The sequence below is a fragment of the Cavia porcellus genome, unplaced genomic scaffold, assembly GCF_034190915.1.
Source record: "Cavia porcellus strain 051 isolate PalLab524CR breed Dunkin Hartley unplaced genomic scaffold, mCavPor4.1 scaffold_9, whole genome shotgun sequence".
NCBI lineage: Eukaryota > Metazoa > Chordata > Mammalia > Rodentia > Caviidae > Cavia > Cavia porcellus.
In genome coordinates, this window is record NW_026947492.1 from 89,887,383 (window position 1) to 89,903,031 (window position 15,649).

The 15,649-nt window shown below is 40.6% G+C and overlaps 1 protein-coding gene across 4 annotated transcripts in view; it reads right to left on the bottom strand.

Annotated features, from left to right (window-relative positions):
* LOC100725615 (protein kinase C-binding protein NELL1) overlaps window positions 1-15,649 on the bottom strand; it is a 625,998-nt gene that overhangs the window by 116,042 nt on the left and 494,307 nt on the right. Inside the window, exon 15 of one of the 4 annotated variants that reach the window (XM_063256794.1) lies at window positions 7,944-8,127. The exons of the other annotated variants lie outside the window; for them this stretch is intronic. Coding sequence (XP_063112864.1) covers window positions 8,087-8,127 — 41 coding nt within the window. The 3' untranslated portion in view covers window positions 7,944-8,086. Of the gene's footprint in view, window positions 1-7,943; window positions 8,128-15,649 lie in introns of those variants that run through there. 4 annotated transcript variants of the gene reach the window in all.

A 15,649-nucleotide genomic window follows, 5' to 3' on the forward strand; every position in this document is an offset into this window, starting at 1 on the left:
ACAGCTGTAGCCCCGAGAAAAGAAGACATCATCGGGAGTGAGACGGTGTGGATCCTCACCCCGTTTGGCTGCCATCCTGGCTTCGTCTGGAATCAGAAGGCTTGGCGTGTCCATCCCGGCTTAAGTACATCCTAGCTATGAAATGGAAGCCACTCTCTTTGCCCTCCTGTGGTGCAGCTTCTGCAAAGCTCAGATCCCTTGACACTGCTTTAGTTCAGTGAATTTATAGGGTTATTTCCAGGAAGAAACGTTGATCTACAACTGAAAGCTGACCCGCTTTCACATGAAGTATGAAAACAGCACCATGTGTAAACACTCATTCTTCCAAAACGCCCCTCACCACTTACACACTGGCTTCTGCAGTCAGTGGAATCAGTGCGACCTCATCTGGATTTGCTTCCTGTTAGCTGTGAGACTTCAGGCTGATTTCTTCAAACTGCTCCCCTCTGCTTTCTCCTCTATGAGATGAGGACTGCTAGAATAATCATTTAATAGAGTTAATGCTGAGAACTAGAAAAAATGGCTAATAAATGGAAAGCATGGAAAAAAATGTAAGATACATAATACACACAATAAGTCCTATTATTACTAGTATTTTTGTTCTCATTTGATATGTTTAATTACGAAATTTTACCAACTATACAAGCGCTGTAGTGGGTAATACAAGATCCAGGACATTGGCGTAACTGTGTTTCAGAACCTCAAAGACTGTATAATTTATTAAGATTAAATTCACATAGATGAATAATTAATACAAGATAAAGTATGAAATGCAAGAGATTAAATTTGAAGCTGGTTAGACAACCTTCTATGTAGTCCTTGAAAGGTATAAGTACAGAAGAAATGAGTTAGAATGAGGGGAATCAACCTATGAGACACATAAAGGGGCAGAAGCTAGGTTAAAATAGAAGAGCAAAAGGTCCACAGTGCTAACAGATGTCACTGACTAAGCAGTTCCCACATGGAAGATACTGTGAGGAGAGATCTAGATACATTACTGTGGTGGAGACCATGCTTCCCACAGGACACAATTCTGTTTCCTACTCCTTAGGCTCCTTTGCAGTGTGATCCTCTCACTGTCCCATGGCGAGGTGGAGTGCATGGCCCTCACTCAATCTGCTCTGCCTTCATTGCTTATGTTACCAATGGAAGGCAGAACCAATGGTACTGAGCAACTTACTGCCCTTGCTCCTTAGAAATCAGGTGTCCTGCTGCAAACAGGCCAACACAGCCTCCTCAGAAGGCCACACAGAGAAAAGCAGAGGCTCCACATGAACAGTCATTCCTACAATCATCAGCCACGTGGCCACAGGCATTTTGGGTCTTCCAGCAACCCCAACACCCCAACTAATAACAGCCTGCTTATTCCACAGAATCACATGCCCATTAATCCCTTTTTCTAAACCACTAAATTTTGGGGTGCTTTGTTATGTAGCAATAAACAAAGAAATTTTATCTGATGTTCACAGTGATCCTATGAAGGTAGACATTTACACTTATCTGAAAAATGAGAAAACCCGCAGTCAGCGAAGTTACACAGCTTACTGAGTACTACCCAGCTCTTATGTCACAGAGCTGAGATTCAGCTACAGCATTTGACTGACTTCGTGATTTATAAAGCTGTAGCCAAGACAGTCCTACTGAGAAAAAAAAAAATAATTAAGGGAAACTTCAGACAACTTGTGCTTCCTGTTGATTGTAACACAAGAACCATAAGTAAAGCAAAGTAAATTAATAAATGTGGCACAGATGAAATTATACAACAAAAGGACTACAGAAATCTTTGCAAACTGCAAACAACCTTCCACCACCTGCTGTACTGCCATGAGGCTTTAGTATTCTTTAGAGAAGACAGGAGAGTTTCTGCAAACCATTAGACCAGTGGTGGCAAACTTACGGGAATGAGTCACAATGCCATCTCTGCGGGCACGCGAGCCAAGTTCTTCCAGCTTGACCCTAACATCTGAGCACCCAGCACACACAGAGGCCATGCACAGGCTCAGAAAGGAGTAGCAGCGCCTGGTGATGATGTCACAAGCCATAACTCATTAGACTTTAATTGCAGTGTTGGCACTGTGTGACACATCAGTGCATTTAGGGTTGTAGTTTGGGCACTGGGTCTCTAAATGATTTGCCATCACTGAATTAGAATGTTATTTCTCCCAGTCCTAAAGCACTAACAGTGACACTGTTAGTGTCCTAAAGCACTAACAGCCTTTCTTTCCTTCATCCTTTATGCCAAAGGGTCCTCTAAGGAGACCCCTTCTTCCCATCACCCATCATTCTTTCCTTTGTTCCTCCCTCTCCTTTCTCCCCTGCTGATCCTCTTTTCTTTTCATATCCTGAGTATAAATGAAAAGCTGTCTCTGTCTCAAGTTCTGAGGCTCTAGTGTTGTTTGGCTCTATCCCCTTATTGCCAAGCCATACAGAGATGTGTGAGCTCAGCTGACTTTCTCTAAAGGACAAAGGGAAGCCCTTAGAAGAGGATTTTAAGAATGGAAGTGACAAGATTTTACTTACTTTCAGAAATATCACGCTGTGTGCCTTGCATGAAAATAGATTGAAGGCTACTAAACTCCAGGCAGAACATGACTTGCAAGGCTGTATCTACAGTAAGAGAAACTGGGAAGTTTCTAATGTGAAGGAGGTTAATGAGAAGGGAGCTATTGGGGTAAACAGAGAGATTGCTGGATTTGAGAAATGAAAAGAAGAGAGAATAAGGACATTTAATAAGACACTTTTCTCCCTAGGAGAAGTTGGTTGTAAGCCAATAATCTATAATAAATAATGTAGTTCACCCAGTGTTCTTTATGAGTATGTTTCTGAATGGTATGTATAGATAATATAACAATTTTATTTATACTTTTCCTGTTATTAAAATACTCAGTTTATTCCATGTGTATATCCTAATCTTCCCACCATGTCCAGGTCTGACCACTGCTATCACTGTCCTATGCAAACCTCCCACAAACACTTGAAGCCAAGCAAAGGGTGAGATTTCATCTTTAGAAACCGAACATTTTAGAAACTATAAATTTGGCATGGTACCTCACCACACTGATAAAACATGGTAGGAGAATTCTCATTCTGCTTTCTAAAAGGCCACATCTAAATGCTAAGCCTCATAACTTCTACAGAATTGAAATAAGAAAGAAAATTTGACCAAACTGTGTAAACACGTTAGGGGAGTGTCGCACTGGAGATGAAAGAACCTGGGTCCTCCCACATCAGGCCAGTGTTCTACCCCCTGCTGAGACTTCTTCCGATGCTAGAGAAACTATCACCCTAGTCAAGCATCTGGAAGCAGCTCTTCCCACAGTCCTTCCACAGGGCTCACACTGTGGGAAGAAAACCACCTGGACGCTTACTTTCTACACTTTTGTTACAATGTCGTCTACAGGACTAAGTTCTTTGTTTGGGGATTTTTTTTTCTTTGTTAAGAATTCTTGAGATTTTCATGTTGATGATGGTGTTGAGTCTTCTATATCTAGCTTAACTTTTTTGCACTTTTGGCTAGAATATCTCTTGTGTATCTGCATACTGGGGCTTTTTCTTTAGTTTCTTCCTCATCAAACTTGCTGTTCTCATCTTCATCTTTCTGTAGCACCTTGCTGCCTCTCCCAGGTAGATGGCTTCATGGACACACTGAAGAGTTTTATGTCTTCTCTTCTTCCTCTTCTGAAGCTGCATTTCTCTCCACAGCTGCGAAGTGCTGTGCACTGACAGGCACAATTCTGAAACCTGAAAACCACAGCCGGTGTAACCCCAAAGCCCCAAAGAAACTGTGAGCGGATAAACATTTTCAAAGTTGCCTTGTCACTGTACGGGCGCTGCCTTCATCATCCATGGTATCTGCTCAGACAATGCACAATTAATCCTTCTTATCAGCACTAGACCAATCGTTCTTAAGATAACTGGTGTGTGCTTTCCTCATTGCCCAGCATAAAGCAATACTGTTTGCTGGCATTTAGTTACCATTGAAAACATAATTCTGGTGGCTCCAGTCCACTTCCCCTGAATTTCCACGGGTGGGGACACATATTACAAGGGGGAGGTGGATGAAAATAAATGACCACTCCTGAGGACAGACACACCAGATGGCCTCCTGCACAGCTACATCAGTGCTTTCAAAAGCACATCAAGCATTCCCCAGGTCACAGCCGCAATGCTGGCAAACTTATTTACTTTCTCTGTCTCAACAAACAACCCTGCAAAGTGAACTCACTGATCATCTCACTTTAGATCTAAGAAGAAGGAGGCAGGATGAGCCAAGGAATTTATTTTTTAATTACACATCACCAAGCATGCACTACTTATGTTTATGTATAGTCATTCTCCTAAGGACTAGGAAGGACTGGGAAAAATAATACGTGACTCACAGTTAAGTAGGGGTCTAACAACAGAAGTGGACAATTCCACTGTGGCTTACAAGGAGAAGTCTGATCCAAGAACAGAAGTCTGATCCAAGAACTTTTTCCATTTTACAAGAGCAGTGCGAGATTCTGTAAGTGGACATTTTTAACAGGAAGGGAAATTTCAGTTGAACTAAACTATACACTTCCATTGTTCAACAGAAGCTGACAGTTGAGCCACCATCTGTGGCTGTGCCATAAACAAATTTTCCCAGTCATGAGAGAAAGGATTGAGAGTAGGCAGTGTGAGTTAAGGCTGTGTGGATTAGTTGGCCCTGGGGACAAAGGACTTCAGGGTGTGATATGTTCCCGGTCCATTAGTCAGACCACACCACTGACACAGTTCTAGATTAGCCCAAGGTGGGGGCTACATGGGTTGGGGAAATCCTTCCTTGCTGATGGTTATCCACCCATCCAATAACCGGACTATAGTGATGATATTATACTTGATTCTTTCCTGATTATTTTTCTAAAGAATTCTACATAAGTTGAATATGGTCACTTACTTCTCAAGCTAAACCCCATCCAACTAGCTTTCGGATTTCCAACCCTGGCCCTGACTTCATATATAATTAGCACAGGTGGAATCAAGATAATCAGACTAAGTTAGGACTTTGTGGAGAGCACAGGAACTTTTTATGGTCCAAGAAGAATGTCTTCAACTCCTAATATACGAACCATGGTGAGATCTAAAGGTCATATTTGACAAACAGGTTTCCAAAACATAGTATTCACTGGTTTCCTCAATGTTACTTCTACCCACAGGCAAGTTGTCCCGAGAAAACTGCTGTAAGATTTTATAATTGTTTTTTTTTAACTTTTGAATAACAAAATGTCCAAGGAATAAAATTATTTTTGTTCCCGAATGAATATCTTCAAAATAATATAAATCCAATATATGAACAGGTTGGCAAATGCTCATATTAGAGTAGCATACTTTGTTTTTCCACACATATTCTTTCAAATCATGACAGAAGCATCTACCAAGGCACTGAGTATAGAGTTTACAATATCCATGGTTTTATCTGTTCAGCAAGGAAATGTGGCCCAGTGTTATAAAGAGATCTGATTCCTACACAGCTGAGTCCAGCTCCAAGAACTTCAAGAGTCTCCCTACAGGAGAGTTACAGGGCCCATTTTTGTATGTGAAAAAGAAGCCCAGAAAAATTCCTAATCAAAATCTCCTAAAAAACACCAGGCCTGGAACCCCGAGGGAGGCACAGAAGCAGTCTGTGACAGCCCCGCTTTGCATTACATTGTTTATTAATAAAGCTGTGGTGTGTATGTTGCAGGCAGGATGCACCACACTAATTAACTCATTAATAACTTCTAGAGAAAAGCCAGACTTCTCTTGCGCTGGGCTGCTGAGTTTTCACCACTTGGGTGTCAGTGAGCCAGGTTCTGGAAAAGCCCTTGTCCTCCACAAACAGCTCTGATTTAGTCAGTGTGTCCTAACATAGGTAGGTGAGAATTGTTGATTAAATAAAGGGCAGAGAGTCCTTGATTTACTTACAATGCAATCTATTTGGCTAATTTAAATAAGCAATGTTATGGCATTTTAATTTAATGGGAAAAGATCAGTCTTGGTTCACTCACACACCTGTTGCCCCACAGCAGATGGCATATTTTGGGGGACACATTAGCCAAGCTGGTGAGGCTTTTAAGGGCAGGCAGCAACAAGAACAGAACAGAAAGACCTTTCAGTGATAATGGTTTCCAAGGACCAATCATTTAATTGGCATATCGGATGTTCAATAATATGTCGAATAATTTCCATCATGGAACCCTAGCCTCTGATGTCTGGTGTTTGAATATTTTTATTGCCCAAGGATGCCAAGACCGCAGCGTGAATTGTGGCGGCGTGGGAGTGCAGGCAGAGGTAATCCAGCATAATGAGCTCGCCAGTAGTATGGCAGTCGAATTGACCCAGTTCCAGTCCGCTGGATTCTTGTTCAACTGCCTAGTAGCTGTCTCAAACACTGCGCACAAGCAGCCATAGTTGGCTGAAGGTACAAGGCCTGAGCCCCCCACCAACCCTGTGCAGATGCTGGTGACGATGTTACCATAAAGATTGGGCATCAGCATGACGTCAAACTGTTGAGGCCAGGTCACCAGCTGCATGGTAGCATTGTCCACAATCATGGTCTCTAAGGCGACCTGAAGATAGTGGGACGCCACCTCCCTGCAGCACTCGAGAAAGAGTCCGTCTCCCAGCTTCATGATGTTGGCCTTGTGCACAGCTGTAACTTTTCTGCGCCCCATGTTCTGCGCCAGCTGGAAGGCGTACTCCGCAATGCGCAGAGACTTGGCCTTCGTGATGATCTTTAGGCTCTCGATCACGCCTTTCACACTTTCGTGCTCCAGGTTGCTGTACTCACCCTCCGTGTTGTCCCGTATGACCAAGATGTCTATGCCCTGGTGGTGAGTGTCCACATTCGGCAGGTTCTTGAAATGGGTAACATTGGCATAGAGGTCCAGGGTGGTGCGCAGCAAGTTGTTGTAGGATTTGTGAGAAGGTGGCTTGGTGTGGTCAGTTTTAATGCTGCCCTTTAAAGCCACAGAGTTTCTTTTCTTTTTTTTTTTTAATTTTATTTAAGGAGAAAAGAAAAAAAAACAGTGAAAGGGTACAAGTTATACAGATTTACAGAAGAAAAAAATGAACAGTAGGAAATCACTAGTTAATGGATTACATATTGCCATCTTAGAAATAATTGTTCAAGTCACAAAATTAAAGCTTGTTGAGTGGACATTCCAACAATGATACTGCAAACAGTTCTGTTCAATGATCCAATAAAACTCTGTGATATCATTTTCTATCTTATACACTTAAATATACATGCAGTTATATAGTTTAGAGCACTTTCTTTTCCTCTCTTTTGTATAATGACTATTACACATTTTGGGTTTCATTGCTCCCACGGTTCTTATTGCTTTTTTGGAAGAGAGTAAAACCAAGTGTGACATAACCGATCAGAATAGGTCAAGTCAAAAGGGTGGACATAATAGATAATGTAAAAACATAATACAAGGTGATCAACAATGGTTACCATAATGCCTCCTGCTATCTCTAATAGAATTGCCTATATCATTAGTTATAATACAATTGAACAAAACAGTAAAGAACAAAACCGACAAAACCAAACCATTGGAGACATTGTAGGTGTTCAAAAGTAGATAAAAGTCAACGAGAATGGGCGTTATAATGAATCTCATTATCTTCACAGCTGATGCCTAAACTTTTGAACCTGATACTATCCAGCAAAACAGAATAGGGGAACATCAGTCAAAAACAAGATGGTGAGAGTAATACAGGGCTTCAAATTGAGATAATAGAAAGTCAAAGTGGGTTACTATAATATATCCTGCTATTTTTTCCCTTTAATTAAACGGATAAAAATAAAAAAGTAAATAATGGAGTGGAGATTGAGATAAAAGAGGGCATAACAGCGAAACAGCGCAGATCAAAACATAACCATTTAGGCAGAATAGTGTTTCACCACCAGATAAAGCCACAGAGTTTCGACGCACTGCCATGATGGCATTATGAATCTCCTCCTCACCAGATGTGGTGGTCACACGTACCTCCTCAAAGTCCACAGGCACACATGCACATTGGAACACACTCTTGACACGCATCATGAGTTCAGGCCCAATGTCATCTCCAGGAATCATAGTCACTGTGTGCCGGCCGCCATACTTAGCTGGTGGAGGAATCCTGTGATAGAAACACGGGTGCCTCAGTGAGATTGCAGGGCCAAGGAAAATTTCCCAAGAATGGCCAAGAACGGCAGGATGGAAAATTGTCTTCATAGAGCAACTGGCTGTGGACAGCAACTTCAGGGCCATAATTATTACGTTGAGGCGATTCAACACCTCGTGTGAAACCTCTCCTTGAACTGAACTAGTTTCCTTCGGTGGAATTTGGATCTGTAACTCTTGTGTAGGTCACAATTCTCTCCATTCCATGTTTAACAGACATTCTACTGCAGTGAGAAAGAGTGCTATGTGGCAGATGGGATGCGTTATACAGTAAGAAGTACAATACTGCAGAGTTGGCTAATTCACTAGATAGCTTAAATGTGCTAACATGTGTATAATTGTTTTCAAAATACACACTTAATTTTGAGACTAGTTTCAGAAGCCATAGACAGTAACAATACGCCCCAACCCAATACAAGCACAAACATCCCACTGTCAAAATCCTGCAGGATGCTGTGCAGTTGCTATAAATGAATCAACACTGTCACAGTATTGTTTCTCAGAGTAGATAATTTATACTACTTTTCACCTTTATTATTGTTCATTCTGTAAAAACTAACAGATGTATATCATGTGTCCATCATCATAACGTTACCCAACATTTTCTCTCTTTTAGAGAAGGGATGAAGATTTTCTCAGAAAAACACACGATTAATACTTCAATTTTAAGAGACTATCCCTAGACTTGCTGAATCAGAATTGCTAGAATTGGGTCCTAACCATTTACATTTTAATTTTGATGTATACTAAAATTTGAGAGCCACTGGACTATGAAATATCCCACCGGGTATGGTGAGGTATCGCACAAGGGCAAAGATAGTGAGAAAGAAAACTCTGTAAACACTTTTAGGGATGCTTAGTAGATAAACAGGGTGAGGCTACTGGGCTAGGCACAGTGGACATTACTCTCAGTGCATTAACAGACTAGATGATGGCAACACAACTAAGAGAAATGCAGGGCAACTGAAGTAAAGGGAAACGGATGAGGACTGAGATGAAAACAAGTTAAATTTTAGATGTGTTGTGTCCTTGGAGGCCAAATGACATCCACAGAATGATGCCTGGGGGTGGGTGCACGAATGTTTGTGTGATTACAGAGGATGGTCCAGAAAGCACGGGAAACAGATGATGACAAACTTGGGTCCAAGTGTTAGAGGAAGGCGAGTAGGAAAGAACTGAGCTGGGGTTCAGGGGAGGAGAGAGAAAGGGGTGTCACAGAATCTAAGAGAAGTGAAACATCCAAGGAACAAGTGGTCCACGCAGCCAAACCCCATTGAGAAGGAAGTAAAATTACAAATAATAAAAAGGGAGTCATTGCCAAACTCCATGAGACCACATGGGTCACTGGTCAGGAACATTGGCTCCAGAGCCCAGCTGGCTGCCCTGTGAGCCCCTGAGAACCTTTGCAAGCCTCCTGACTCCTTTGGTAACTTGCATTCCAGTGGGACTGAACAGCAGAGAATAAAAACACTAGTTACATAGTAGATAGAAGACAGTAACAAAAAGAAGATATAACTCTTTATATTTGAAGATACAGATCTTATAATGTCAGAAAAAAAGAATGCAAGGAAAGAAGAAAGAAGTACAAAACTCTTACACTTCAGGAGCAGGTCAATGAAATAAACCTAGACCAAATGCCCATGATCAGTTGATAGTAAACTGCCTCTCAGTGACCAGGTCAGGACTGAGAAGTACAGAGGATAAAACAGCTGGGTCCATGGGTTAAGGTGCATACAAAAGGGATTTTAGTATAGTCCTGAAGGCAAGGCTAGTAACACTAAAGGCAGAGGAGGGGAGAGACTTGAAAAGATTGTGGAGTATGCTAAGCATAACTGTTTTTGGAAGGAAGGAAGAATTTTTGTAGGAAAACCCTAACAGACAAATTACAAAGTACATTGGTGTCAGAGAGTAGAGTGCTTTGAATGACAAATGAAGGGATTTCTATGACACCAGGAGGACAACAGAGAGGCATTAAAGGGCTATGAAATAAAAATAAAGGACTCTGAAAGATATTACTTTGCTTAAACAAAAACAGCAACCATAAAGTTTCGAAGCCTGTGACCCATGCATACCAAAGCTTTGCCACAATGCAAGGCGAAATTTTAAAACACACGCACACTCTTTAAGAAAGCTCTTAAAATCAACTTGAAGTCCTAGAAAACCAACTGCGAAGACTATTTCAATTTTTTCCAAAGGAATTAATACACTGGATCTCAATTTGCTCCATTGTCAATGTTATAATTAAAGCAATGCCTCACGTGTCCTGCCACCACAATTTAATATCCACAGGACAGCGGCCAGTTGACAGTGGACTGAGGAAAGTGAGAGTTAAAATACTCCAGAAAGGTCCTGCTGACTTCTGGAAGAGGTCGTGCATTACACAGACCACAGCAAACCTGCTGCAGAAGCCCTTATTTGAGAAAGCGACACCTACATATATTTTTTTGTGAAGAAATGTTTCTTTGGTATAGTTTTCTTTTTGTATTTTAAAGAGAGTAAAACAAAACAATACAGAACAAAGCAGATCAGAACAAAACAATGCAAGCAACGCAGGATTTCAAAACAAGACAACAGGAAATCAACAGTGGCTACCATAATGTCTCTTGTTTTCTTTGAAACAGTTGTCCATATCTTCACACACAACGAATTCAAACAAAACAAAATAGTATAAAATTCATAAACATAAAAGAATGGAAGCATTATAGGCATTCAAAACCAGGCAATAGGAAAATCAACAATGGTTACCATAATGTCTCTTCTCTGCAAAACAGCCATCCATACCTTCACACATAGTGAAATCAAAGAATTGAAAACAGCCTAAAACCAACCAAAACAAAGAAAAAAAGGCATTGTTGGACTTTAAAACAAGATGTCAGAAAATCAGCAATGGCTACTCTAGTGTCTCATTTTCTTCAAAGTAGGTGTTGATACCATGACATGTAATAAAATCAATTCTTGTAAAGTCTTTAGCAGAAGATCTACGCATATATAAGTCTATACATGTACATCTATACTTTCTGTATAGAGGGAAAAAAATACAAGAAAAACAAGAATCAAAAGAGACAAAAAATAACAATAATGAAGAGCCCAAAACAATACCAATATAGACTTTCAAAACAAGGTGGTAGGAACATAATTAAGTTTGTTTACATAGTTATCTGTAAAAGAGTTACTCAGATTACCAGATATAAACATGCAAAATTGATCTAATTCTATGAATACTAGCTGTTTTGTTCCAAGAACTAACAGAACTAGCTGTGTACTCATCTTAGCTATCTTAAGTGTGTATAAACAAATTTTTATCTTTTTTTCTTTTCCCTTCCTTTTTTTCCCCCCTTTTCCCTGAGTTATTTTTCCCCTTTAAGCAGTCTGTTACCCTTCAAAATACTTACTGAAGATTTTGGATCTTATTTACTCTTTCAGTTTCTTATACTAGGGAAACAATACTCACTCTCTGTAATCTTGTCTTCAATGTCTAAACGTCTATCTTCACATGCATTGAGGTGGTTTTGCCAGCTTTCAGTGGAATTTTTGATTTCCTGGATAGCTCTTTGAATCTGTTTCATGCATTCTATTTCTTTCTCATATGGTTCATTTAAGGTTTCCATCCTTTTTCAGCGCTCCCCAATTTTTTTAACTATATATTCTTTAAATGTGTCCAACATTTCTTTTGTTACATTTATTATTTTTTCTTTTACCTAGGAGATTATTTCTGATCTGAGCTCCCTACAGCTTCCTGGAGTTGTTTCTTTACTTCAGTTGCTCCCATTTCAGAAGTTTCAGGTGTGTGGCTCACATGTCCTTCTATGTCCCTGTCTCCTGGGCCTGTTTGGGGCGGGCTGGAGGTTACAGACTGCACTTTGCTCTTTTGTTTTATCACTTCCTGTTTGCCCTCAGGAAGCTAAATGCAAGTCTCACTTGCTCCCTGAGTTGAGGATGTCTGTCCACAGGGCAGGGAGTTACCTCTGTTGTGTGAGCGTCATTAGGCAGTCCTTACCAGGTCCCTAGTGACACTCAAAGGCTCCTGAAATGGGGGAGTACGCTGGGTGGATCTTCAGCCCCCGCAACATGGCACTCTGAATCTCCACAGGGTTGCCGGGCGGGATTCTCCCAGGTTCTGGGTGGTGCACCAAGGCCAAGCAACTAGATAGAGCATGCTGTGCAGGCCTCAGCTCATGCCTCATGGAGCACCAAAGCTCCCCAGCTGTTGGAGACGCTGAGTGGGGTCATAACAGGCTCTGAGTGAGGCACCAAGGCTGCACTGCGAGGAGGATTTTACTGAGCAGGTCTTTGACTAGCACCACTCAGTGCAGGGGGCTCTGCTCTCTTTGGTGTAGTTTTCAAGAGAATCTGCTCTTCAAAAAGGATGCTGAGATGGGGGGAGAGTTAATGTGGTCATGTGACTCACCAGCATTATCATGTTATTCATGTTTCTTTTTCTTTCAGTTTTTAGGAAGGTAAGGAGGAGTATATAATCTAATCATGAAAGTGATATTTAAGCAGCAAAGTTTTTCGTTCTTAAAAGAAATTAGGTGGAGACTGTCAGCCGGGAAAAGTTTACCTCACACTTGAAATCTAATAAAATTTTACAGCCACATGAAAATTTCTATTAAATAGTTTTATATTCCCAAACTATGAATACACCAGTTTAAATCTGCTCTGTCTGTCAGGATTATAGTCTTCGAAGATCTATTGTTATGTGACTGTGATTATTATTGGTATATTTTTCTTCAATTCTCCTGCATCTGGGGGGCTTTTCTTTTAAAAAGGAGGTGGAAAGAGAAGCTTTCTGTAATGATAATGTATAGAAATGTAAGTGAACAAAGTTCCCTCTGTATTAAAGCTGTCTCCATTTTTAGTTTAATACACACATCCACATTTCACAGTGCCAACAGCAACACAGGAAACCTTATACCATGGATTTTTCTCAAAACATCTCAATTTTATTTAGTCCAAAATTCATAATCCCAGTAAAGTAAGTCCAGTCCTGGGTCTCTTCTGTGAAGCTGGTACTCTTTACCCTACATCGTGATAATTTTCTTCTTCTGTGCTTTATATGCCCCCATGGTGTCCCCTTCACACACATTCCTGAGAAAGGAAGAAAGAACAACACACCCTTGCACAGCTGCATACACACATAGACACACACACTACAACACACACACACACACACACACACACACACACACACACACAGTACCACCACTATGGGTAGATATTCATGCCTTTAACAGATAAACTGACATTTACAAAAAGCCTAAAAATATCTACAAATACATTTCCAAGTAAAGCAATTCAGGTAAATAACATGCTTAGATTTTTTTTCCTCTTAAAGTATTAATAAAGTTATATTTGATTTTTAATATTTTTTAAAGATTGTAAACCTAAAAAGTAACAAGAATTTTATAAAAGTTAGCAAAATTTTGGACAGTGGAAAGGAGATACAGTGAAAATCACCTTCTTGATTAGAAATAATAAACAAATACATGAAAGCTAAATTCGTCAGGAAAAAAAGCAAAAAAGAATTTGTATTGCACCAAACAATGCAGGTAAACGTGGGCTGAAACTCAAATAAAATTCATACTCCTCTCTCTCCCTCTCTCTCTCTCTCTCTCTCTCTCTCTCTCTCTCTCTCTCTGTGTGTGTGTGTGTGTGTGTGTGTGTGTGTGTATGTGTTTCTGGTACTGGGAGTAGAACTCAGGACCTTGTACTTGTCAGGCAGGTGTTTACGCCACTGAACTATATCCCTAACTTATTCCTTCTCTGCCTCAGTTACCCCTTATGAATCTGACTGTAATGTCTTCTTCATCAACTTCTTTGAGGGTTACCTACCTGCAATTTGAACACTGCATCTGCTTATGGTCATTATTAACAGTGAAAATATAATAAGATAAATTAAACTAAAATCAAACAGCATTTCAATTTATTTTAACCCAAAATTCATATAGTCACTCAAAGTCACATTTTAAAATGTCTGTGAACAAATTTTACAATTAGCAGTGCTTTATTCTGTGACTCCAGGATAACTGAACACAATTTCTTACTATAATCCCTTATTAAAAGTCTACTCAATAAAGTATAGAGCATTTTAAAATTTTGCCTTCACTTAAAGAGCATTTGCAATCCTTAATATTGTAATTTCCTTCCACTTAACAATTTGAGAAATCCATCACTGGGGTAACTGGGACTCTTGCTTTTCTCCCCTTCTGCAAATTTACAGCCTAAATTAAAATCTCTGTTGCACCAAGACAGTCAGCCCCTCTCTCATTTAAACCTGACTTTCAGTTTGACTGTTCCCTGAGGGAAAGATTATGCCTATATCAGCTGGACAGATACCTGAAATCCTGAAGTTCTGAGATCTTTCCTCTCACAGGTATTAACTAGAGACTCCCCTCTGGACCTGGCCATCAACCGTGCCACTGCACTGTGACCTCCACTGCTCTCAGATGTTGTGGAAGTACAAAGAGACATATAGTCACACATCAGCCTGATAGACTACTAATCACCTTGAACAATATCTCCCTGCCACCAATAACACAGTCACATATCCTTTTTGGACTGTTACCGCCAGATGCCACCTGGTTTACATGTCCAGATTTAGAAGATGCCTTCATTTGCTTGCAAGTTGCTGCAATAAGCCCCTTCAATGGGGAGAATCCTAAAACAAGATGCAATTCCCTTGGACTCAATTTCCACAAGGGGTTAAGAAATCTCCCACTATTTTCCAGGAGGCTCTAATGACAGATTTTGCCAAACAACCAGCACCTTTTCTCCAAGGTTTCTCTATCCCCTCCAGCTCCATCAGGGTCTCCCAAATAAACAGTATAGACTGCCAAAATGCTAAAAAATACACCGCTCCTATCTATAAAGTCAACTCAAGATTTCAGAGCTGACAGTGCTACCACAATCACCCACCAAATGCATCAGTTTTCTGCCACCAAAGCCTGCTGGTACACCTTCCTGGACCTGAATAATGCCTTCTTCACCCTTCATTTGTGTCCTGTCATCCAGCATCTCTTCTTGAAGACCTCAGTTGTAGATGCAAACTGACTTGGACTCAACTTCCTGGAGGTTCAAAAACTTGTTTACTTTCTTTGAAGAAGGTTATTGTACTTCTGACTGATGACATCCAGACTGTCTATTGAAAAGGCACAAAAGCTCTGCTGCAATATCTTGCAGAAACTTGTTACAAGAAAAAAAAAAAAAAAACACTTGCAAATTCCTTGGAGCTGCTGGCTTCTATAAAATCTGGACCTTTGAGTTCACAAAAACAATGATGCTTACTCAGACTGGCAGCCCTTGTGAGTGCCCAGTGGTCTATCTGTGCAAATATGTAGACCTGGTCACCTAGCCCTGCCTCCCACCTTTGCGTCCACGCTCTAAAGTCACTGTCCTTCCAATCAAGAAACCTCATAAGCCCAGTGTAGACTGAGACCTAGGTCTATCCAAGTGCCACATGGTGTACTGGAATAAACCGT